The sequence below is a fragment of the Lepisma saccharinum genome, chromosome 8 (assembly GCF_977018435.1).
Source record: "Lepisma saccharinum chromosome 8, izLepSacc3.1, whole genome shotgun sequence".
NCBI lineage: Eukaryota > Metazoa > Arthropoda > Insecta > Zygentoma > Lepismatidae > Lepisma > Lepisma saccharinum.
Window position 1 is genome coordinate 89153063 of NC_139236.1, and position 26390 is coordinate 89179452.

The 26390-nt window shown below is 38.1% G+C and overlaps 2 protein-coding genes across 3 annotated transcripts; both read right to left on the reverse strand.

The window, feature by feature from the left end:
- Positions 1–3418: 3418 nt before the first annotated feature.
- On the reverse strand, positions 3419–12168 carry LOC145991636 (uncharacterized). 2 transcript variants are annotated; one of them, XM_083127698.1, is made up of 6 exons: positions 12031–12168; positions 11443–11579; positions 9083–9196; positions 8270–8380; positions 6237–6359; positions 3419–3530 (listed from the first exon to the last, which is right to left on the reverse strand). In XM_083127698.1, the coding sequence occupies exons 2-6, from the start codon at positions 11558–11560 to the stop codon at positions 3514–3516; spliced, it is 483 nt and encodes a 160-aa protein (XP_082983824.1). In that variant the 5' UTR covers positions 11561–11579; positions 12031–12168; the 3' UTR covers positions 3419–3513. The 2 variants fall into 2 exon arrangements, with proteins under 2 accessions (XP_082983824.1, XP_082983823.1); XM_083127697.1 differs by lacking the exon at positions 12031–12168 and adding an exon at positions 11687–11835.
- Positions 12169–19163: 6995 nt separating this feature from the next.
- LOC145991638 (uncharacterized) lies at positions 19164–24374 on the reverse strand. The gene is made up of 5 exons (XM_083127701.1): positions 24241–24374; positions 23403–23519; positions 23038–23118; positions 20546–20670; positions 19164–19321 (listed from the first exon to the last, which is right to left on the reverse strand). The coding sequence occupies exons 1-5, from the start codon at positions 24332–24334 to the stop codon at positions 19316–19318; spliced, it is 423 nt and encodes a 140-aa protein (XP_082983827.1). The 5' UTR covers positions 24335–24374; the 3' UTR covers positions 19164–19315.
- Positions 24375–26390: the final 2016 nt, after the last annotated feature.

Sequence of the window (26390 nt, forward strand, 5' to 3'; positions counted from 1 at the left end):
ATGTTTTAAACCAGAGAATATACAAGGAATTAGAGGGGGAAACCGCCCCTTTTCTTCTTCATAAACCACTATGTGTGAAACAATTCTTTTAACAGTGTTCCTTTTATTTCTTTTCAGATGATGACGCCAGCAGGAAACCGAAGGTAAGTTAAAAAAATTGAAATAGGAAAATCTTTTATTTTTCCAGGTTCCTAGCTTCCTTTCAAGATTGAAATTTTCTAATTTATGAGTCTTTGATGTAGTAACTATCAGTGCCTTGGAATCGCTGGCTATTCTAAAGTCTAATTGTGTTTATTTTCTCGACAATAGATGTCTGTATACAAATTATTCCTGAAATTTCGCGAATTTATTGTTTAACGGGGAATTATCCATGTATTCTGGTTGAATGTTTTTCTCCCTTAAAAGAGGCAGCAATGAAAATAGCTGAAACTGCGTCATCCAAATTATTAGTCATAGGAATTGTAGTCTTAGGATTGTAATCTTAAACAGTTATCACTTTTCTACAATGGTGTGTAAATATATTTATTAGATTACAAGTTTATCAATCCATTTGAAACTTTTATTCTAGCATTCTCTCGGAATTGGCAACAAGAAATTTACATTTACACCAAACACGACACCTTAGACATGTAATATTAAAATATTGATGTATAGGCTGAAACTGATTGAAATTCTCTTGCATCTTAGGCTACACCTTCTGCTTCGTCACAGAATCCTAAGATTTTGTTGTGGTATTTTCTTATGCAATAAACTTGACAGCTAGGTACATAAACATCTAACTACTTTACGAAGGTTTTACTAAATGAACATTTGCCACCCAATGAAATCGAAGTTATTTTGTTCTGGGATCTTTTAATCTTATAAAGAATAAGACTATTTTTCGTCGCCTTTGATGCAATCATTTAGTGCTAGGTTACTGTTAAAATCCATATTTGATTATTAAACTAGTTTGAATATACATTATCGAAGGTAGTTTGTCAAATAGGGATGGTCATGAAGTACAAGTACCTAGTATTGAAGAAGTTGAATTTGTAATGAAGAAAATGAGTAATAATAGAGTTCCAGGCGAGGATGAGGTGATAATTGAACTTATCAAACTTGGTGGTAACGCATTGTTGGCAGCAATACATAGATTGATTGTAATGACATGGGAAAATGAAACAATGCCACATAAATGGAAATCTGGAATAATATGCCCAATTTATAAGAAAGGTGATAAATTGATATGCGGAAATTACAGAGGCATCACACTTCTTAGTGTGGTCTATAAGATCTTGTCAGGATTGATCAGTGAGAGAATAAAATGTTACACAGAAGATATACTGGGAGAGTACCAATGTGGATTTCGCCCTGGCAGAAGCACTACTGATCAGATTTTTATAATTAGACAGATGATGGAAAAGTTTTATGAACATGATGTGGATTTGCATTTTTTATTTGTTGACTTCAGGCAGGCTTTTGACAGTGTTAATCGAAATGAACTGTTTAAGATACTTGAAGAGTATAATATTCCCCTCAAAATAATAAGACTAATAAGAATGACTATGAGTGGTACTAAGGCACGAGTGAAAGTTTGTAGTAAACTGAGTGAAGAGTTTAAATTCAATACAGGAGTGAAACAAGGGGATGGCCTTTCGGCAGTATTATTTAATCTAGCATTGCACAAAGTAATGAATGTAGTTGATCAAAAGGGAACCATACTTGGAAAATCCAGTCAAGTATGTGCATATGCAGATGATGTTACAATCATTTCTAGAACAATAAGAACACTTAAGCAAATCTATGAGCAAATGGAAAGAGAAGCAATAAAAATAGGGGTCAATGTAAATGAAAAAAAGACAAAGTATATGAGAATGTCTAACTCTGAAATCAGAAGAGCACCTCAAGATCTGACAATTGGAGATAATAAGTTTGAGGGAGTTCCTTGTTTTAAATATCTGGGGACAATGGTATATAGTGATAATGATATGAGTAAAGTAATAAAGGAAAGAATACAGGCAGGCAATCGTGCATATTTTGCAAATATGCAGTTGTTTAGAAATAGACTGATCGCAAGAAATACAAAGCTTAAAATTTATAAGACACTGGTACGACCAGTTGTCACTTATGGATCAGATAATTGGACTTTGAAACTGTCAGATGAAAATGCCCTCAGAATATTTGAGAGAAGAATATTAAGAAAGATATATGGACCTGTGAGGGAAGATGACGACTGGAGAATAAGATATAATGCAGAGCTAGATGATTTAATAAAAGGCCAAGATATAGTTAGATTTGTCAAAGCCCAGAGAATAAAGTGGTTGGGGCATGTGGAGAGAATGATGGACGATAGGATGCCAAGAAGAATGTTGAAAGAAAAGCTTCACCACGCAAGAAGAAAGGGCAGACCACGACTTCGATGGATAGATGACGTCGCTGCAAACTTGCGGACAATGAAAATTAAAGGATGGAGGAGAAGAATTGATGATAGATTGGAATGGAGGCTGATTGTGGAGGAGGCCAAGGCCCACCAAGGGCTGTAGAGCCCGAAAGAGAGAGAGAGAGTTTGTCAAAATGACAACTTTTAAAAATGCTCGTAAAATGATTTCCATACTTGGAAAAATAGATCCCACTTATTAACTTGAACACTCCTAACGGTTTGCGCAGTGTTAGCGTCGTCGCATTGTAATCAAGGGTTCGATATCCGGTGGAGGCACATAGTGTTTTTGATCCCTCTTTAAACTGTAGGTCCAGTCCCGATTAGCCTATCTGTGCATAAAGTGGATTTAAAACTACAAATTAATCAATGGATCGTACTGTGTCGAAGGAATGAAAGCTTTTTATATACTGCTGGACAAAAAAAGCCGGACACTTGCATTTTTTGTCATAACGCAATGGGTCGATAAAAGCTCTGGTACAAGGGCTAACTAAATGTTGCAGAAACTGAATTAAGTACGAATGCATAAACAAAGTCCGAGCCTATGAATGGTGCATATGGTACTACATGATCTGCCGAACATTCTGTAATATACCTGCGAGCTGTTATTGCAATTCAGATGTCAAATATTAAAGTGTCCGGTTTTCATTGTCCAGCAGTATAGTTTATAATTTTAATGAAATGTGTATAGAGGTACCAAAAACGTTTTTTGGGTTTCAAAAGTGTAAGTGTACAGTGACATGCGCAAATATTCTTCGGCAAATTATCTCTGACTATTTTCATTAATTTTTCTTTTGCACTCTACATGTTTTTGACAATTTGATTTTTACGTATGGTGCAGAGATTTTCAGCAATTGTTTGGCTTTTTCTTCCAATTCTAGAAGCCCTCATTGCGGAAAACAAGGAGAATAAACATTATGATGGACAATTTTCTTGGTAATACTTATGTATCTCATGAATAAATCACATGAAACAATGAGTTGGAATGCACAAATTACAGAAGACAGTTAATTAGTTTATTATATTATTACAAAGAGAAGCGACATTTTATTTCTTCACAATGCTTCCGTTGACTTGGTCCTTCTTCTTTGGAAAGTTCACTCATCTGCTATTTCTAGGGTGAAGAGAAATGCGATTATATAACACAGAAAAAGTACAAGAGGTAACTTATATGCAAGACAATAAACCTCCTTTTCTTCCTCTATTTGATAGAATTGTGCAAAACAGTTAACTGAAGTATATGGAGAAAATTAATAACAATATATTTGCCTCATGTTGCACATACCCCAAAATCTGTAAATTAAGAGAAATTGAATTGTTTCTTCTCATCAGTTTTTATACCTAAGGGTGTTGATCAAGATTTATAGTCAAGTGAAAGTTAGTTTTCGCAACCAAAGAGAAATAGCTTGTAAAAGGGTTGGAAAAATTAATGGCAACATCGCAGTCACGTGACCTGTGGGTGTCGGGTGTACATGATTATGGTAGTCATGCCTGTTTATGTAACAGTGCCAGCTCCCTAAATACATATTTATTGAAGTAGAGCAACGCTTTTGAAAAAAAAAACGTAAAGGAGAGAGAAGCCGTTCAGTACACGGCACGCCCAGATTGACCATTCTTATTCATGATAATCCACCACAGTGCTGTCTTCCATGAATCTCCTGGGAGATAGAACAGCCTGTATACTGTCCCGACTGAGCCATTGACAAGGAAATAAAACCATACCAGCAGTGCTAGAAGTGAATCAGGATGTGGGGGTATGGTATCCCCCAGCTAGCAAAATGTTCGCAAAGTATCCTCCAGTTGTATCTAGGGCTCGGAATTTGAGGAAAAATCATTTTTTCCCTAGTGTCCGAAGATGAGGCCCAACATAATATATGTTCATTTTGGGTCATTGAAGGTCAGAAAAAGGTGGGTTTTATTTGTCCTCTTTTGCTTTTTTCGGCGATTTTTGGCTTATTGGTCCTTTTTTAAGTCTCTTTTTACGTCTTAACGGTTGTTTTTTTTGCAACTTCACCTTCTTTCGACTACGTTTTTACTGCCCATTCTCAATTCGAATCATGATCAGTTCATCACCTCTTAAACATCCTTTCTGTAGTAAAGATATATATATAAAAAAATAAATATATTTGATCCATCCCTGAAGCGAGAGAAAAACATTTTTGGACGACTGAAGCAGGTACGGTACAAGGTCCTTTAACCATAACTTCTCTGGAAGGTCGCGCTGTAAGTGGCCACTTTATCTTGTTTTGAAGCTTTCAGCACGGTGTATACGACCAGACAGCACGCGCCTGCAAAGATCTCAAGTCAGATAAGGATAACTAAAGTTAACTGATGTTATTAATTAATTTGGATCACATTTATACGTCCTTTTTTCCGTTTTTAGGTCTTTTTATAGGTCTTTTTTGGCAATTAATAGGTCTTCAACTTGCGAGCCCTTCCACCATATTAAACCATAGGAGCATCGCCCCTATGGCTCGTCCAAACATCTCCTTAGCTAACATTTTCCACTTCAAAACACCATCAAACAGCAGCACCTAGTTTTAGATCTCATCGCTAGATGTCAGTAGTAGGCGAGGCATGATCGCATGCTCTGTGTTCTTGATAGAAAGTGAAACTGATAAAAAGGCTTTGTTTACATCGCAAACACTAGGGTACGCAGGATTTTATTATCTGGATGCATGGACGTTTGCATGGATTTTTTTCCAGGTGGGCAAAAGAGGTACATTTTCCGCAATAATAGTGTTGTTCCATCAAAAAACATTGCTTAAATTTGAATTTATCATATTCATGCAATAATTAAAACATATTATTGTGGCGGAAATGAAATTATATGCGACAAATATGTAATTTTTGGTTGACTTTCATTTCCCAGGGGGGGACACGGCCTCCCCTTGCCCCCACCTTCCGGACGCCTATGTCTGGAGTAGGAAAAGTGGATATTATTAGCTAAAAGTGGCAGAAACGCGAAGTAAAATAAATCGTCCACTCATTCATTCACATAACTGCATTCTGGGGGGGGGGTGTCCGTATACACAACAAAATTTTGCGTGATTATAATTTTTAACCTTCGTTTTAAAAGTTCTTCAAAGGTTAAAATGGTAATCGGGGGCCATTTTAAGGAACGGGTTCCAACTTTATTTTCCACGAGTTCTTACTGCTTTCTCTCTTTTTCAAAGTTTCGGGGGAGGCTGTAGCCCCATTGTACACCAGTGGTCGCAAGCGTCGTATTCTGGGAAGTTATTTTCGGCTTCCATGCAGTTTTATACATTGTGGAAAAAATCGTTCAAGATTGAAAAAAAAAACAATCATCACTTGCGTCATAACCTCGCGTCCCAGCTCAACCAACTTAAGAATCAAATCAAGTGCAAAAGGATGGCGAGATACATGACACGCCTAAAATTTAGCTAAAAATCAGCCTCACGAATGCCTAAAATTATGCTAAAAACTAGTTACAGATGAACACATTCGCACACAAGGCTGGTCCGTTGCGTTCACAGCAGATTAAATGCTTCCTCCAGCATTTTTATCTGGTGCGTACTTAACGGGCCGGCTCCGTGTGCGCATATCTATTCAACACTACCGTATCATGAAGACACGTAAGGGGTAGAGAAGTAGGGTACCACATATTTACCATATTTGAGTGATATGATCAGCATCATGCACTGGCTGCCTACACACCCTCCCAGGTATCCATTGATGAGAGGAGAAATGGACCCCAGAACCTTCAACTGGGCCTTTTTAACATCCTATACAAAAATTGAAACACTGAATAGTTCAAATCTAGTTCAAGACTTGAAAGATGATACCCCGTATGACTTACTGATGCATCTTTCCTGTTTCCAAGGAACTGTGAAAAGGCTTCCCTCCTTCCAATTGACAACGCACAACATGTCGTCTCCAGAACATGATGTTTTGCTGTTATTTTGGCACAAACCATAAGAACCTGTAACGAAGTTTACATTATTTAATTCAAAATTCCTAAAACTATTCAAAGATTTTTCGTCTACAGGTACTACAGGACCTTGAGGATCTTTACCTTAATCCTCCTCCATTGGTCCATATCCATTTTCCTACTCCAAACAGCATTCTCTTTCCCTGTAAGTCCCATTCCACACAGTTCCACGAGGGACGGCGTTAAGGAACAGATGACCAGGAGGTAGATCTTGATAATTTTGGGCTGGTAGACTGGGTTTTGCAACCTCTATGTCTTCTCTATTCTCATCTTCCTCGTTCCTTCATGTACCCCTTTTATTTTACTCTCTCAGTATTTTTATGTATTTCCTTCTATCTATCATTATGCTCGTGTGAACTTCTTTCACTACATCTCTTGTTCTATTTTTATCCTATTCTTAATTTATTTTCTTCTCCATATTCTTTCTATCACTCCCTCTCTATTTCTTAGCGCTCCCTCTTTCTCTTTTTACCTCTTCTCTATTCAGATTTCCAGAAACAAACACTTGAAATAGCAAGAAAGAACTAAAATTTAGTTATATTAAATTTATATTTTGAATTTGTTGGCATGTCATCCAGCCATCTTGATTTGCGTCTGCCTTGTATTATTGCGCCTTCTGGCCTATAGTAAATGACACCTTTCAGTAAACATTAAAATTATATGTACATATACAATCCTGGTATTAAACACTGTTTACATCAAGTGTTTTATCTTTCAAGTTTGCACATAACCTGCCTGCTGTAAGCAGAGTGTAAATAGCGATGTATCATTTGAGTCATATTTTCTAACATTGTGAATCATATCCAATCGTGATTGGATAGTTTACTTTCCTAATTTTGCACGAATATCTAAATAACAGATTCTCAAGCAGAAACATTCATCTCTTATTTAGATTATGATTATTTTCTTGAATGTTGTTGTGGAGGAGAGACATAGTTACCAATAAATACCGTGAGTGATACAAATAACAATGTTGTTACCTATCATATAAAAGCCCTCAGGTTTGTTATTGGGGATATTGGCTGCGAGAGGTACACTTAGAGCTTGGGGGTAATACTCCGGAGAAACAATGGTAAAACGTAAACAAGAAATGGGGGCTTTCCACTGTGAAATAAGAACACTTTAAACATTAGGTTTTAACACTTCGATGGTCTGGCAGGGTTGTGAGAATAATAGAAAGGGGATAAAGGAACGTTCGTTTACCTCTGGTGTCCTGTAGAATTGATGGTCTCGATGATCCAGTAGACAAGGCACGGTCCTGAAATAAACTTCTTTCAGTAGCGCAAGTCCCGTGGTAACCTTTTACGTAACAATTCGGATAAATCGGAGGCAACGACTGTTCACGCGATAAAATTCTGAGTACAACTGGGTGTGAGAAATTGTCTCTCTACCTATTTACGGTAGATTGAAATTTTCGATCGTTAAAACCGTTGACAAGTCCGCGTCTGCCGTTAACGGTGTTTTTAGCATAAGGCTGAGTTTACTTCATTCTTTTTAGTACTATTTCCTGTAGAATTCGTGTCAGCGGATTTTTCAAGATCCGCTGAAGATTGCTGGTGTTATGTGCTTGTAAAAAGTTCTTTCCCGCGTTTCCACAGGACCGCTTTGGTGGAGTGATTATCGAGTTATGACGCCAGGGGTCCCGGATTCGAGTCACGCCTTCGGCGTGATACCTATGTAGAAATTTTAGCAAAGAATGCAGGCTCGAACAGGACTCGAACCCAGGTATCTGATCGAGCCTGCATTTTTCACTAACATTTCTACATAGTACATCCCCTGTGTGTGCCAAATCGTATGATAGTGTTACCTAACCTAACGCAGTGTAATATATTAATAATAATAACGAACCGTTCTTCATTGGTGTTCTTCTTTAATAGTTACCTAGGATAGTTGATACTTACTTTTTTCACACGTTCCTAAATCCAAGGATGCGAACCTTCCTACTGCCATTTGCTGCCAACAGACTTTGCCTGAAGAACAATCTTCCTTACACACCTTCCTCCTCCTAGTTTCTGAAATAAATAATTGGAGATTGATTTTCAGAAGCATACCCAGGAATTTCCTGAAGGAGTGAGAGGAGGGTTCGAGTACTAAAAATTCCATTTTTGAAATGCAATATCGAATAAGGAAATTATTTACATTGCTCCATTTACTTTTGCATGTAAATTTTTTTGGGCGGAAGATAGTTATTCGTTTTTTGCCGGGAACATGTATGGTTTATTATTTTTATAATATTTTGTTCCTGTTGAAAGGAATATCGCACTACGACGCTAGGGGTCTCGGGTTCGAATCCCGGCATGGGCACAAAAGCGAAGTAAAATAAAGCCAATCAATCAATTATTTTGGGTGAAATATTTTATTTTTTATCACAGACTAGTTTGCGGTATATAATATTTCGCTACTAATGCATTAGAGTAACAGCATGTTAGTTCGAATGTTTATGTTCAAACTAATTTTAAATGTAATTATATACACACACACACACACACACACACACACACACACACACACACACATCATCATCATCATCATCATCATCATCAAACTATTATTCATTGAAATCAAGCACAACGGCAAATGGAAGAACATATCTTATGCATGGGTTGTTACCGCGGTTGCAGCTGGCTACGTATACACATTGTTTAAAACGGCCTCTTTGTGGTGTAGAGGTTCCAATTTTGAAACCATCGACATCGTTTCAGCAAATGACTTACCTTCAATACGTTCACACGACGTGGACACTTTGTAGTAGTCGTTTCGTTCTACAACTTTGCGGCTGCAGAACTTCTCCTCTGGACACTCCACGTCCTCACATGCCTCTCTCACCCCTGTCGAAAATGCAAGAGTTAAATATTTGGTTTAGTTGATTAGTTTTTTCTACCCCAAATTAATCGTCAGGTGGTCAAAGATTCCTGTGAGAAAATGAAACTGAAGGAAACATCGATCCTAGGATTCGAGTCTCTCCGGTACAGTTGTGGATGGCATTATGGACTTTTAATCAAGGTGTCTAGGGTTCTGTTAACGACGGGGACACGCAAAACCTTCAAAATTTCTCTTTAAGCTGTAGTTTGAGTTCTGAGTATAAAGTGGGCTTAAAATAAGCTCCGAAAGCAAACTTGGATTCATCTGAGCGTGCAACTGAAGTTTTGTTATTTTAGTTTTACGAGTAGGAGGAAGAGTTTGTGTCCAGCGAGACACGAGGACCCTAAACCGCTCCTCCCTCACCGAATTTTCCCTGCAGCGAACTGGAGAAAGAGAGGATCTGTGCACTGGGCGGTTGTAGCAGGGGGAGAAAACTTAGAACTACGCTTATGGAAGTATTACTTTTACTTGTTCTCTTGGGAATATCAAACTTCTGATGGCGTAGAAATACACATGAACGGAAAGAGGACACGTTGAAAATTTTATTTGTCGTCGGAGAAGTAGAAAACTGTATTTCATTAGTTGTAACTTGAAGTTGCATTTTTCCTCCATAAGGAAGGCATGAGCTATATACGTATAATATTTTTCAAACATCGTGTCTAACTTAACAATCAACTTGAATAACCGCTTCCACTTGCAACGTGGGGAGAAATTCATACTCCCTTGTGTGCTTGGGTTTCTTCTTAGTGGCCATTCCGACGATATTAAAGTAAGTGAAAACCTGGTGCGAAACTGTCACTCTTCGCCTTAAGTCCAGTTTTATGCACAGATAAGCTAATCGTGACTGGACCTACTGTTTAAAGTGGGATCCGAATCACTATATGCCTCCACTGGGTATCGAACCCGGGACCCGTTCACCTCAAGTACCCGAGGGGGAGTCACACAAGAATCTGGCCGTGTCCATGGATAAAAACCGCATATACGTGGTGATCTCTCGAATAGTCCTAGTAACTTCTCACCCATAAGACAAAAAAATGAATCTGTAGTTTTCATCTTTTCACTTGTCCATGGACGTCCGAGAAGGCAATGGAGGGTCACACTCCTACTGGAAAATAAATGCCAGGCTAAAATTTTATATTTCATGGATATAATTTCATTTCAGTGATAGCAGCGTTCATTTGTATGAGGCACCGACTGATACAAATTAAAGTAGTGTTTCATGAGCTGGTGTCACGTTTTCGTAGCGTCAATATGCCTTGCCTGCTCCTTGGATAAAACTCTGCCTACGTCCTTGTACGTAATCATTGGCGTACCCAGGGGGAGCTCATAGGGCTACAGCCCCTCACGACATTTTGAGAATATCAAATTTTTCAAATGAAAGTAGTAAAGAATTCTGTAGAAACCAAAGTGGTAAATGCAACCCCCTCCTCAAAATAACCCCCGATTACTATATCTGTTTTGAACAACTTTCAAAATGAAGGTTAAAAAATTATAATTACGAATTCAGCTTCGAACGCAGCTATGTGATATTCACCTTTAAAATTCCATCTCCCCCGGAAAGATAATCCTGCGTACACTATACACTGTCCCAGATAACTGTAGAGCAGGGCTGCGCATAGCGGCAGAGGAGGAGGAGGGAAATGGAGTAGCGAAAGCGCAGCGTTGCCAACCTTATGGCCAGACCTTAATCCGTACGCTAGATGCACGGCTTGTCAAAATTTGCACTTGCAGTTTTATCCCTAATATTTCCCTAAGAAATTCTTAATCCAAGCGTACGGACCGGGAGACAAAAATACGGTCCATTTGCCATGTGCGTACGGTATTATCCTTTTCAAAGGTTTGCAACGCTGACAGAAAGGAGGACGAAATCGGGTAACTCCCGTCGCCCATTACACAATCCCGTTTCTCTCACTGTTCATTGGTGGAGCCGTTTCGCGTCACTACTTGCGCTGACACTTCTTCTCGTTCGCGTAGTCTACAGTTAACTGGTACGGAGTTTAGTGTACGTAACTGACATATTTATTTTAGAATAGCCCGACCAGAAGAGTGCATGTAGCTCATATAAAGCGGTCCGTTACTTTTTCACAATTATTGCTCATTTTTCGGTGCAACATTTTTTAAAGAAAAATCAGAAGGAAGCAGACAAACGTAGCTATTTCTAGTTAGGAAAATACTAGTAATTGTACTAGATTAAAACACACAGTTTGCTTACCCTTTCGTATAGATTTATCGCTGAAGGTGTCCTTTTTCGATTCCGCTCTGCAGACATTAGTAGCGGCGATGATGATAAATAAGGCAAGGTAAATTGCGCATCGCGAGTCTCCAGCCATTGGAATTAGAAAGGGTTTCCTACAATGCAAACGTTAGTATGAATATTTAATTAAGGAACCTCTCAATGGTTTAATAAACTTGTAATGAATTTACATAGACACAAAACAAACCAATTCAGAACTTACCAATAGGCTATCACGTAACCGGTTACACGGTGAAATGGACACAAGAAGTCTCCTAGAGAGAACAGTTTTCATACTTCAAGCCCAATTGAACAGTTTCCTGATTGCATGTAAGTGGCCCTTTTTCCACAAATCATTTATGAAGCAGTTGCGTTTTCGAAAAGAACAATGGATTCTGTCAGTATGACATCACTTGAGAACTACTATTGTTTTCGGAATGATGTCGAAAGAAAATCTCGTGTTTCTGGTCAATTTCGAATCTATTGTGTTTTTGTCATAATACCTTGCTAATTGTGTCTTGAACGATGTACTAAGTTTTACAGAGGAGTCTGTAATGTACTACTTACAACAGACAATTTCGAGTAAGTCTTCAACCAGACACAACCACGCACTGTGTGGTCTGCTGATGTTTATAATAAGGATTGTCGGCGGACGACACCAAAGGCAAAAATGTGCTAATATGAGTCCTTTATGACAGTCGATGATCAAGCGGTGTCTGGGCGTGACTAATCATCTTCTGCATCAAACGATGGCTGCTTGTCAGTAATGAGTCGGAAATAATTAAGGTCTTGTTATTACGGAGATTGACAATGTGGAAGCAAGATTAGCGTCAATAAAGTGCTTTGAAGTAGTCAGTGGAAGAGTTCTGTAAAGTTAATGAAAAGTTTATAAGCTTCTTCGCTCAGTCCCATGACTATGTAGGGATATTAATTTTCAGGTCAAGCAATCAATTAGTGTCTTTTAAGCCACGTTCTTTGAATAATAGCTCCGATATTGCTGAATCCTGAAGAATTATGCGTTTTAAAATGCTCTTGGGACATTTATGAGGAATCTATTTTTTGTAAATTTGTCTCTCTTGGCGACCAGAAACTTGTGGCGGTGGTACCATAAGAAAGGAGTTTCTAATCAAATCAATTTCTCGGAAATCAAATCATATCTACATGCTTCTTCTAAAAAACAAAAGACAATTTTGATGCGTCTAACGCAGTCTTAAGTCCGTAAAATGTGTGCGTGTCTTTTTTGTGTGAGTGTGTGTGTAAGATAGTATGCACTATAATCGAGATCCGCGGTGGCGTCTGAAAACGTAATGGGGAAAATTCCGGGATGAAAATAAAATGAAACTGTCAGGATGATGATGACTATGATGGGAAACTTTACCGTTTTCGAATCAAAGTTATCTTGTTTCAGAGTGCACTATACTAGCGCATGTAATATGGAGGTTTGAACCTAGAATTGAACACACCTTCAATTCAATGAATTTGCACAATATATCTTTACTATAATGTTTAAACTCCCATGTTATTTGATAAGAACTTCTTATTTGGATCGCGTTATAACACTGCGAATATGAAAGTACATTTTTATTTATCTATAACAGCCATCCAATGACCCACCCACACCAACTACTGGACAAGAGTTGTATGCTGCTGGCTTTATAAGAATCCTTCATGTTATATTTACAGGCATATATTAGTTGACTCATTGTGCGTAAGTTTGTACCTTATTTTATAATAGTTAAGCTAGAATTGAGCTAGAATTCGTTTAGATTAAAACTTCACAGATATCAAGTCACATTTATGAAATGTAATATTGTAGGGGAGACCGGGGCACATTGTCACAGTAGCAATTCTGAGAAAAGCCTAAAGTAAGAATCACGAACCTTCCGACCTTCTGTAAACAACCGTCTCACTTCGAGTAACGTATCACTCCGCGCTAACTGTTCGTGAATGACGCGACCATCATATGCTGCTCACTCGCAACCTTTAATTTTACGTAAGATGGAAAAACGTATTCTTATTTTAACTGATAATCTACACATTGAAGTATAATAAATTTTCTAGAAGTGATTAAATAGGTGTTCTTGTTCAAGAATGAACATATTTTTCTACGCCAAAAGTTACATTTATCTGACTCTGGGTTAACAGATCCCCCTTCCCCCCCTCCTCTCTCAGTATGACAGCGCCAAAGTTATACGTACAAGAGAGTGAGAGATTCGTTTCAGTAAATTGAAGCCTTTTGGTTTTATTGCTTCTTCTTCCACCAAATTATTGCCCAACATTGTTGACATGTAGAGTATTGTTTTCTCCTTTGTGCAACAGTTTTAGCAGAAGCTAAACAAAGATAAGCCGGGAATAAAAATATATTGTTTATCTTTCTCTCGGTTTCTTGTGCACTAGAAAACAAGCAGACGATAATAAGCACATTATTTACGCACGTCTCATGCAAGTAATGTATTTTCTTACCTTGATTCAGCAGTTGAGGCATTTTCGGCGCTAGACATCATCCTGTCACAGTACGGTCTGTCAAATTTGCTTCCCAAAAAGGAACTCAACGTGGCACAAGAGGCGAGTTAACGTCGACTGCTAAAATTGGGGAGATCGTCATCAATCATCACTATCAACATCTTCCCCAAAGTGGACAGGACGGCTCTTTGATTGAAAGAATACGAAAGCACCTCGCGTTATATTGCGCTTCTCAAAATCGGTGTACTTGTTTATACGAGCAACAACGTGTTTTTTTCGAGGGACTCGCAACTTGACCGGTAGTTTTCCTTTATTTCACCACACCGAAAACACAAAGACGCAGACACACAATTACACTTGGACACCAACTTCACTGCTTGCTCAGGATAGCACCGACACAACGTCACATAAACGTTAAGAACAACCTGCTTCTTGCCACTTTTCAAACGGCTGTATTCAGTGGCGGATTAAGCTTCCTCGCTGCCCCTAGGCACAAACTTAATGTGCGCCCTTCTTAAAAGAAAAGTAGTAACTTATTTGCAGTATTTTTACAGGCTAATATAAAAATTAGTGAACATACTACTGAAATAAAAAACAAAGGATAAAAATCAAGAACAAACAATTCATTTTCTGTATGTGCTATTCCTAAAATGATGTAATGTATTGAGAAATTAAATTCACCACTCACCAGTCATAAATGAAGCCGCTTCCACCTGACTTTGGTTGCTTGTCTTACCTGCTATGAGTCTTGCGATTTAGAAAAATCGTTTTCAGCATTCTGATTAATTCCGCGTCTTAGAAGGATGTCAATTGTAGACTCATTCAGACACCACTCGGCAGGATCGTCACTAACGAAATTTGCACTCTCACTGTCACAATCAGGAACTTCTACGAACTGAGGGGACACTACCTCAGGGGCACTTTCTTCCTCCACTAAACCCACAATATTTTCGACATTTTGCGTTTCACAGAGTTCACTCGATGTAGCCGCTTCCACTTCAATTTTTGAACTGCTTTCGGAAATAACTTGTTCCTTTCGCCTAAAAGACGTGTCCACTGTACCAAGCTTTTTCTGTAAGGTTGCTTCTCTTTCACGCTTTTCGTTTGCAAGCACGCACTAGCAACAAACTGAATGCACCAGCCAGAGAATACAGTAAGACAAAAAAACTAGAGTGCGCTTCAAATCTCCTGCATATGGCTTTAGCCAATAGCAGCGCACTGCAGCGGTGCCATGTCGAAATCTCACACGGAAAAGAGAGAGCGTGGTTGAGCGAAACGCCTTGTCACAGAACTAGGCAACGCCGCACGTCTGTGATTCATTGGTGCTGTTCAGCCGTTCAAGGTCATATGCAGGAGATTTGACGCGCACTTTAGTTGCGGTCCACGCGAAAGCTGCACTCACTCACTCACTTATCAGCAGTGTTTTTTTTTTTAAGACTGGCATTGTTACAGATGCGAGTTTCAAACAATCAGTCTTCTTTCCTGCCTGGCCATTAACAAACGCTTAGTGGAAGATCGAGGGGTATGTATTACAAAAACAAACCAACAAAGGCTGGTCGGCTTGCATTGTCATTGTAAGCGATAAAAGCCACAGCACGAGTTAAAAACAAATTGATTGGCGCCTGAAGGAGGCAGAACAGACGAAACATTTCTTGATAACACATAAATCCAATACATCAAGGTTTCTTTCGTATGAAGCGAAAGTGTTGCAAACCGTTGATTTGAAACATTGGTTTCATAGGTCTAAATTGGCACTGTGTACGTAAGACACTTTTTATTATTCTTGATATTCTGGAAAAAAGATTTGCCGCCCCTAGGCACGTGCCTAGTGGGCCTATTTGGTAATCCGCCACTGGGTGTATTTCCGAAAGACTACTCTGAAAACACGGGAGACCTTCCTGCACGCATGGAAGTCGCCATGTTCGAAACTGGCGCTATTTTCTTACTGTTCACGTGATCGATTGTAATTTATACAATAACCACGTATTATTATTATAGACAAACCTTTAATGAAAATATATTTTAAAATGTATAATGCAATGTAATTTACACATTCTTTTTCCATTAGCTTATTTTCATAGAACGGACTACATGATGCGGAAGAAATCCGTTATTAGGATGTTTGCCAACCTCAATACTTCTCACTAAGTCAAGTACAGAAACGGAAGTGGTATGTCGAATGTCGGCATATGATAGTGTGATTTCACATTGTCAGTGACGAATGACGATCCTCCGGGGATGGGGGAGGGGGTGGGACGCAGGAGTCTATCTATAATCCAGAGATGTTCACCATCCGGATGGTGACATCCTCACACTCCGGAATACTATTGCGGGTGAAGGAGGGCAGGCCGTAGGGTGAGGGAGGTTGATTTAAAATGAACACCTCTCAACAAAGGAGAAGAAAAATGTGACAATATTTAAAAATTCACCCCTAAATATGCATTTTGTTTTATATGTAGCGTACAATAAAATGTGACTGCCTCAAAATATTTCTGTATTCTGCAATCTTCTTTCCCCACTTTTATGCTTCTCTAAGTTGCCGTTTTAGTTTCCCTTGGTGTCTTTGATGCATAATACGGCATTTTTGAACGGGATGATAAGGACATACGAGTGTGTTTTTGGATGAAGTAACTTTAGAGATGTTGAAGTACACTCTGGAAGATACTGGAATGTGTGACATTGAGGTGTAGATCGACACGCACATTTGTCATTAGTTACGAGACGATGAGGGATAGGTGAAATTTGAATTCCAAATTAGTTAGCCGCCCCCGTGACGGAGTGGTTAGCACTTCGCGCTACGACGCCAGGGGTCCCGGGTTCGAATCGTGGCCTGGGCATGGATGTTTGTGAATGCCCATTTATCGATTTCATCATATCATCATCATTCATCCCCATCGCAAATTAGCCATAAGTGGCACAAGAGAGGAAGTAAAATAAAGCAAATCAATCAAACCAAATGAGTTATTTCCATTATTTTTATCTAAATAATAATTATTAATTTAGTCAATCAAATCATATGTATTAGCTTACTTTCATTATCTATAATAATAAATCATAACACTTTCAAACATGAAATAAATTTAATGAAGAGACCCCGGTTTCAAAACGTAATTTATCTCAGTGTGTCACATTCTTCTAGCAGGTTTTTTTTAAGTAAAATATGAGAGAAAATTAATCCTTTGGTACGGAACCGTCTTACTCTTGGGGGATAAGATGTAAATTTTGAATTTGATTTTTTTTAATTTAGCGTTGCTTTTCTTCCACTTTTGGCTAATCTCCCGACGATGAGAATGAGTGATCGTCAGATGAAATTGATGAAGGGACACTCACAAATAACACCCGAGCCGGAACTTCGGTGATGAGTCTGAAAGTCGGCCACCAGGCAAGATGTACATTTTTAACTTTTTTTTTTCACATACATTCAATAACTTTCAACAGGTCATCAGTGATACACTGCTTATTCCGCATCTGTTGACAAATGGAATGTTTTTACACCTTGTAGGCTATGTGGATTATTTTTTTCATAAGTTTGCAACACTGTTAGGGTACACGTGCTTTTGTTTACAGAAGGTCTGAAGTTCTATGATTCTCACTTTAAACGTCAGCGAGGGCTGCTTTATCTTTTACCTACTAGATATCACTTCCAACTATACTCGTTTAGAGGAGTGCGGAAAACATGTGGCTGAGTCAGTTGAGCTTTGTCTGTTTTCAGTGCTTCAGTGTAAATTTTTTGAGTTCTGGAATTTTCCTACTGTGTGTTCGTGAAAGCGTGAGCGGTAAGTATTTTCGTGTGTATTATGTAGGTTAGAAATAGAGCTTCATAATGTGGTACTCTGAATGCGCTTAATCTTATTGCTTGGTACAGATATTTTTAAAAAAGAGGAACTACGACGCGTGGGGCAAGTTGTCACAAATAAGACGGGGCATGTTTTCACTGTGACAATGTGCCCCACTGTGTGTTAGTCATGATACAAGTGGTGTATTCCTCTTTTAATAAGTGGTTCTGTGTAGTTCTATTGCTTCGCAGATGGTGAGAACATACAAGAGAAAGACTGAGAAAAATGCCCCGCCCATGGGAAACCTACTGGCTGCAGCAAGAGCCGTGAAAGGAAACGACAACCCCGTATCAATACGTAAAGCTGCCAAAGAATTTCATGTCCACTACAGAACATTGGCGAGATTTTGTGCACGTGTTACAGATAGTGAACTACAGTCCGGGCAATGCTCATTCACATTGGGTTACTCAACATGTAACAGAGTATTTGCGGAACATGAGGAAGACTTACTAGTATCATAACTAAAACAAGCTTCGGACATATATATAGGAATATTTTTGCAATTTATTAACTCTAAAATCACAAGAAAGTTGAATGCCACTGGCAAATTTTGTGTATTGGAAGTGTAGGCCCTATCTTTTGCAAATGTTCTTACTGAAACAGTTTTCTGTAATCTTTACGTTTGTAGTTTTGATTCATTATCTACTCTGTAAGCTAGTGTTGTTTTCATGAAGTTCTGGTTTACCTACAAAGATTGATGTAACAATATATGTATCTTTTGGGATGAAGAAAATATACAGGCCCACCTACTTTATTTCCTGTTTAACTAGCATAATTTATCTTTTAATTTAATTAGCTTTTAGGTATCTTTTAAATGCTAAGTATTTAGTGCTAGTAACATTTCCAGTCTTTTTCTAGGAGTTGCATTAATAATATATACCTATTTAATGAAACTGCCACTAGAATAGCATGTGACAACTTGCCCCAGATATTGTGACGACTTACCCCGACTTACCCCGCATATGGGGTAAATTGTCACGACTGTATTGATCATAAAGAAGAGTTAATAAGTCCAGTTCAGGATGAGTTACATTGTACAGAGGAACATATGTTGTGCACAAGATAACTAAGTATTTGCATGTAAAAAATTATAATTTTCGGCCTTACGTGAGAGCCACAAAAAAATAAAATGTGAAAATTGTGACAAAGTGCCCCGGGCTCCCCTACATTGCAGTGTACCTTAATCAAGAAATTGGTATAAATATGTCAGTGACCATATAAATGTAAAAATCTTAAACCAGATATTCTACTCTCTCTAGAATACACAACTTATATCATGAAAGTTAAATTAACTTAGGTTCCTACAAGACATTGAGTGGCAGAAAAGCGACGTAAATAACCTAGTTCAATCGATCAAAGGCATTAACTATAAGTTGTCAAAAAGGATAAAGAAAAGGAACATTTTATATATATATATTTTATTCATCAAACACATCACACGATGTTTTGATCATTTACAGAAAGCTTTACACAATCATGCTTTAGATTGGATGCTGAGGAATGAAGACGTCTTATGAATGTAGATACGTGTAGATTGCGATGCTCGTCCTTATTTATTCCTACAAAAGTTAGAACATGTATGTATAAATCACAATTAACGAGAAAAATTAAATTCAATAATCCCTACTTCCTTGGATCTCTGTATTTATGCATCTATTCCCTTGTCTACGGATTTATCTTTATTTATTACAATTTCCAAAACCATTATTCGTGTATTTCTGCCTTAGTCTTGGTTATCAAAAAATATAAATATGCTGACCAAGGCAGTAATTTATTTTATTAAAAACAAACTAAACGTAACGTTTCAACCTTCTAGCAAGGTCTTCATCAGACTCTGTATCAAGTACAAAAGTCTTGTACTTTTGTACTTGATACAGAGTCTGATGAAGACCTTGCTAGAAGGTTGAAACGTTACGTTTAGTTTATGTTTTTAATAAAATAAATTACTGCCTTGGTCAGCATATTTATATTTTTTCATAATAATGGAAACAAGGCTTAATGGTGTTATACTTAGTCTTGGTGTATCTCTTTGTGTCTACGTGAGGATATTGTTTTCTACTTTGGTCAACGGATTTCGACTTCCGTAGATTTTCCTTATCTTCTCGTATGTTCTTGCTTCCCCCCCATTTGTCCGCATTCATGTATGTATATTTAACTCTAATATTCTGTCTCTACTTCATTATATTTGTCTCTACTTCATCATATTTGTATCTACCTCAGTACCTGTTGTATCTCTCCATCAGATCTTTTTCTGTATTTGTACTTGTATTGTTGCTACCTAAGGCAAGTCCCTGATTCTCCAGTTCTGTCGCTGTCTTAGTCTTAACTTGTCTCTTAACTCCGAAGATCTGTCTCTACTTTGTCAGGTCTCCCCGATTGCACAGTTGGAACGTCATCGCCTTGTAATCAAGGGTTCGATACCCGATGGAGGCACTTAGTAGTTCGGATCCCACTTTAAACTGTAGGTCCAGTTCCGATTATCCTTACTGTGCATGAAGTGACTTAAACACTAACTCAATCAATTAATCTACTTTGGCAGATCTATCCTGATATCAGCATACCTCACTCTTTCTCCATGCTTCTTCAGATCTGAATTCCTCTGATAAGTCTCTATCTCTGTACATTCGTCCCTATTGCCTATCCCTACTTTTTCTTTCTGTACGTGTATTTATGTGTATTCAACGGTTCAAATGGTATTTTTGTCATGTCATAGTCAACTATTCAGCAATGGCCTTTTTAAACTAAAAGGAGTGCATTGTGCAAGCTGTTCAGTGGAGACCTACCGAGCAGAGCTCCTGGTTGTAAGTCGTTCCAGGTCCGTCCCTCATCTCCATCGTACTCACGCTGCACATCTTTTTCTTGGCCCTGCAGGTGTTTGTTCCACCGTCTGTGCACAGGCCGAAAGGAGCTGCAAATACAAAAAGAATTCCTGCGATTGTATTGAAACTGAAGGAAATGCAGGAAAATTACAATGATGCATAAAGATGTTTCCTTCGGATATCGGCCAAGTTAAGGTCTGGGAAGGTTTCTCGAGCTTTTCTACGAGGAGAGGCCAAAAAGTTCTTACCCTCACCATGATGTAGATTTGCTAGGGCTCTGAAAATCTACAAATTAATAGGTTGGTCTCGCAATAACAATCGTGTCGATTTATATCATTACACGCACTTTTGACCTGGAGTTAGAGCCACGAGAGTAGAAGACGGAAGCATGTTCGACAAAATTGATTTTCGAGCTGTGATCAACTGCATCTGGAAGGAAAATCTGTACAAAGGATCCATGACGAGTTGGAAGCTCTGCATGGTGAGCAATGTCCACCATATAGCACTGTCAAATGATGGAAGAGAGAATTCAAATGTGGGCACAAAAGTGTACAGGATGACCCAAAATTAGGGCAACCATTCACAGCCACAAAGCCAAGCATGGTGGCACAAGTTGAGCAGATTGTGCTTCAAGATGGACGCGCGACGGTTAATTTCTTAGCTAGTGATGTGAACATTAGTAGGAGGTTAGTGTAAAACATATTGCATACAATCAAGGTGGCTGCGAGATGGGTCCCCAGGTTCACCCTCATCTTCGCAATTAATTAAAAAGTGACAGAAAAGCGAAGTAAATAAAGGTTGTTAAAGGTCCAGAAAATGTAACCGGAACTGATTTTTTTTTTTTTACAGTTTCTGGAACTTTGTCATTAAAGTACATAAATTTGGTAACGGAACTTACTTCCGGATCAATTTAAATACGGCCCAATTTCGAAATTGAAATGAAGCAATACGCAACTTACGTGGCGTTCCAGCCTTGGAAAGCGGGGATCTTGTCAAAGGATGAAGCCCCCCCCCCCCTCCACTTGTAACTTTCGATGGTAGAGACGGCCCTGACCAGGACACTTGACTGAGCGAAGGCTATCTTACACTGCTCGGTTTAAAAATAGACCAGTAGACCTAGCTCTTGCTCCTCTGACGATCCTAGGTAAAAGACCACGTTGTATAACTTTCCCACCTGCTTTTGTCTCCTCTCCTTCACCTCTCCTGACTCCCTGTTAAGGTCCGCGCCATCGCCGCTTCCTGTGTAAACTCTTATTCTACATTTCCCAAGAGCAACTTATTCATAGACCGAGCGGGTCTTGGACCCAATAGACCCAATAGAAACCATTAGAATTTCTGCGTTCCTGGACCTTTAACAACTGTCAAGTAAACTAAACAAAACCAATAAATCCACGACGTTCTTTTTAGAAAGGAAAACTGTTCTTAAGTATGTGCTAAATTAAGTAAAATTCCTTATAAATAGGGACGTAAAGTTTTAGTCTTATTTTCCCCTAAATTTCCATGTTATTTTTCTTACTGCAATTCGGTGTTATTTTTTAGCGTTTTAAGGCAAAATTGGGTGTTGTTAATTTAAGATCTGTTTTATTTTTACATGCATTTTTACTATCCCTTCTTTCCTTAAGATTTTCATATTGTTCTAGTTCTGAAAAATTGAGATAAATTTTAGGTTTAATGACAAAAAATAATATAATGGCTTACCTTGGGGAGAAATTACCAAATTGCTTCCATTTGGAGAACTATTTCATCTCGTCAGCCACTAAATATGAAATGTTTATTGAATGATAACACCTAAATCTTTGAACACAATCATACGCATGACATTTTCCTAGCAAGGAAAGAAAAATCCCTCTACAACTTCAAAATACCATTTTGTGTACAACAGGTACTTCTCCCAGAAAATTTTCCCGTTCCTTAGAAATTTTCCTTCAGGGGAGATCCCCCCCCCCGATTGAATTCTATTTCAGGACGAGGATAAACACTGTCAACCATGTCTGCGCCAAACTGCAATAAATGAAACTTGACAGTCTCCTTTGAATCGAACTATCATCAGCTAGACTACAAATGACAGAAAAGCGCTTCAGGTAGTTTTTCTTTGAACAAAAGAATTGTTATCCTCAGTTTATATCGTATATTTCGCGGCGTTTTCCCCGCTAGAGTGTAAAATTCGGTGTTATTCTGAAAAAAAATGGCAGAATTCGCGTTATTTCGTGATTCCGAAACACCGAAAACTTGCCTCCTTAACCTAACCAAATACATTTTAAACACTTTATTTTGCTTTCCTCAACTTCTCGGTGTTATCGTTAAAACAAAAACTTTACGTCGCTATTTATAAACTTTCGTCCACCACATTTTTATTCATTCTGTATTTATAGCAATGATTGCATGATTTAAGTTAACTTTCTTTAAATTAATTTACATTACCACCATTTAGTAAGTATAATAAGCACTGTACTTACGTGGCACACATTCGTTGTTCTCACAGATTAGGTTTTGTTGTTCACACCTGGTTTCGCATGGTTTTCTGAAAAACAGACTCCCTAGAAATGAAAGAATATAGCACGTTGTCAGTACTACGATCCTTATGTAATGCCTTTACAACTAATTTTCATACCTTCTTATACATGGATTTCGATACGATATGTGAACATGTAGAACCATACAATACAAGCAAATGTGCTTCTGAAATTGAGCCACAAGTACTAGCGATAATTCAAATCTCTATCATTAAGTGCAGTGGATATTGATTCTACCAAATGTCTTTTCACTTTAGAAATACTCTTGAGATTTGTAGTAAATATTTAAAAAATGAATACGTACCAACCTTTCGTTATTGATGAACACATGGCATATATGTATATGGTGTTCCCTCGTCTTAGAACCTTCCTGCCGCAAAAATCGTCATCGAAGCATGTGATGTTGCCACATATCTCTTGCAACCCTGCCAATAGAGAAAAAATGGTAAGTTACTCTGTTCTGACCTTCAGAAATTTTGATACTACTCCATTTTTCAGGGGAGAGGATACCTCCTAATATAAAATTTGCAAATTGTAAATAATGTAATTTGTTTTACAGAGCTAAAGCAACTATAATAATAATAATCGATTTGGCTTATTTTACTTCGCATTTCTGCAACTTTTGGTTAATCGTGAAGAAGAGGATGAGTGATGATATGAAGTTGATGAAGGGGCACTCACAAAGAACATCCATACCCAAGCCGGGATTTGAACCCAGGACCCCTGCCATCGTAATGCGTTGTGCTAACCACTTTGCCACGGAGGTCGGCAGCAATAATAATAATAATAAGGATAACTTGAGGTCTAACTTAGGGGAACAGAATATGAGACTCAGGTTACAGAAGGCTTAATCAAATACCCCTAACGTAAAATTTATTAAACCGCGAATTTGGGGATAGGGGCGACTGCTCTCCCCATCCCCCGCCAAGTTGCGCCTATGGTAACAATAATTGAGCTTCATTATTTACAAAGGTAAATAATCATATAATTGGTGTTTTCTTTCGAAGAAATACACATTGCACCCTTGATAGCAATCACAAACCATCCTCGGTACCTCCATATTCCAGAACCTAGCGTCACCAATGTGGCCCCTTTATACGCGAAGCCCCCAAGTCCCCTTGGAGGCACACGACAAAGTGTACTCACCTTGTCTGGCTTCATCCTCGGTCGTGTAAACTATATTTTGCCCTGACTCATCCAGAAGCGTGACGAAAACAAACAACGGTATATACTTTATCATTACTCCTCAGATGGCCTAAGAAACAACGTTCTTGCTTGCTTCACAGTTGTTTACTAACATAAATCTCACATAAAATTAATTTACTTACCGATAAGGATTATACGAGGCGGAAAAAAATTCCACCCTAAACAAGTGGTTTATTTAGCACGTTACGTGTTTGGGCTAACTGTTTTCAGTATCATAACCATTCTTATACATTCGTATAATCTTGAATAAAACCCAGAAATCTATATATTCTACGACGTCTCAGTGAAATTTATTATTTTTGTGGACAGTTAATATCCATAGTAGGTAAGGAATGTTGCACGTTTAATAAGAATAAAAATGTTTATGTCGAACACAAAAAATCTAACTCGCGAATAAAAATAACTTTAATCACTCTTTTCTTTCTTACTTTTCATTATTTTGTCATTCAAGGTTTCGTACAACTCTCAAAACAATGTCGAAGTTACTTGCGACATGTATAATAATGAAAACTTATGTCGCCAATTCCTATCTAAGATGCTTTAAGAAATTCTTGTAAAAGTTTGTGTCGAATGTATATTATTTTATATTATCCAGTTGATTGAATCCTAAGTATTGACAAGAAGTCGGTGTAAAGTGTAAATCACCAACTCTGAGACCTTCTGTAAACAAACCGTCTCACCGATTCGATGTATCACTCGGCGTCAGCTGATCCATGACCGCAATCATCTGCTGTTACACTCATAGTTCGCCGCACCTATTCATTTTATATAAGAGCCTCTGAATGTGAGAACCCGCTCTCAAAACATCAGACGAATATGCAGCCGCATATATTGTTACTTTCCCGTTCATTCTCTCTTTCATAACCCTTAAAACTGCAGACACTGACACACCACTGCACTGGGATACCAACTTAACCACTTCATTTACTGGTTTCTCAGGATACCACTGACAGAATGTTACATAAATATTGAGTAGAATCTGTTTCTCACCCCTTTTCAAAGGCTGTCCTTGCTGGTGTTTTGAAAACAAGCTCGGAGAACACGGAGACCTTCCCACACGCATAGAACTCGGCATGTTATTTTTCTAAGGACGAGTCAGGCAATGTTACTAAGTAGCACTACTTCCTTGATGTTAACATGATTATTTTTAGAAAATAACCAGTCTTATAAAATATCATTATGTACACAAATCTCTAAGCTCATTGAAAGTTACAATGCATATTCCTACAAAATGATCACACTTATCTTGCCTTACCATGTCAACAACTTATTTTACGAAGTGCACTATATTTGGCGGAACAAAAATCGTTATTAGGATGCTTGTCAAAGTTTCCAACCGCAATAAATTTCTTCTTTTCTTTCCGACCCTATCAACTGTTAGTCGATTTTAGTCATCTTTCTGAGTATTTTGCAAAATATATTAAGTTCACTATGCACTTACTTTTAACAAACAAAACAAAACATATACAGGGTGATTGGTAATTCGACCTATTCCTGGAAGGGGTAATACTAGAGCACATTTGCAACAAATTTGACCCTATGCACCGGGGGTCGGAAATCAATGGGTTTCGAGTTATTGCAGTTTGTAGATTTTCGTGACATATTCCGACTTGTGACCAAAAAACTACTAATTGTAAAAAAACTAGTACACCCTGGACACTTAATCGACACGTTGCTAACAGCTGACGAATGAGTGAGTACTGGGAAAAAATTCATGCCCAAAATTCCCATACCCACAGAAATAAACAGTCGTTGGTGCACACGTCATGAAGAAATTTGGAAATTATCGTTTAAATCGAAGAGGATTACTCAAAAAATTGATAAGACACTTAGCGTAAGAATTACGGAAAAAACTTCCTCGTTTCATAAGCTCTCCAAAAACATACAAATGTTGTCAACTGGCACTCGGGTTGGGGGACATATCTGAATTAAAAGCGGAGCAGATGCGTTGTAGACCTCTTTGTGGAAATTGTCGGTTGTGAGAAATAAAGGAACGAAAATGAGTGAAATAATAATGTTATTTACCATTCACATGATTCCATGTTGTCAGAATTAACTGTTATAAAAACTACAAATCCTGTTAAAATTGC

What these genes read in the sequence shown, in the direction of transcription:
- LOC145991636 (XM_083127698.1), bottom strand. Translation starts at nt 11,560, where the DNA reads ATGGCTGGAGACTCGCGATGCGCAATTTACCTTGCCTTATTTATCATC. An exon ending in CGATAAATCTATACGAAAGG is followed by an intron (nt 9,197 to 11,442) that starts GTAAGCAAACTG and finishes CATTTTCGACAG; the next exon opens with GGGTGAGAGAGGCATGTGAG. An exon ending in TTTAGGAACGTGTGAAAAAA is followed by an intron (nt 6,360 to 8,269) that starts GTAAGTATCAAC and finishes ACTTCGTTACAG; the next exon opens with GTTCTTATGGTTTGTGCCAA.
- LOC145991638 (XM_083127701.1), bottom strand. Translation starts at nt 24,334, where the DNA reads ATGATAAAGTATATACCGTTGTTTGTTTTCGTCACGCTTCTGGATGAG. An exon ending in CGAGGATGAAGCCAGACAAG is followed by an intron (nt 23,520 to 24,240) that starts GTGAGTACACTT and finishes CTCTATTGGCAG; the next exon opens with GGTTGCAAGAGATATGTGGC. An exon ending in GTGTTCATCAATAACGAAAG is followed by an intron (nt 23,119 to 23,402) that starts GTTGGTACGTAT and finishes TTTCATTTCTAG; the next exon opens with GGAGTCTGTTTTTCAGAAAA.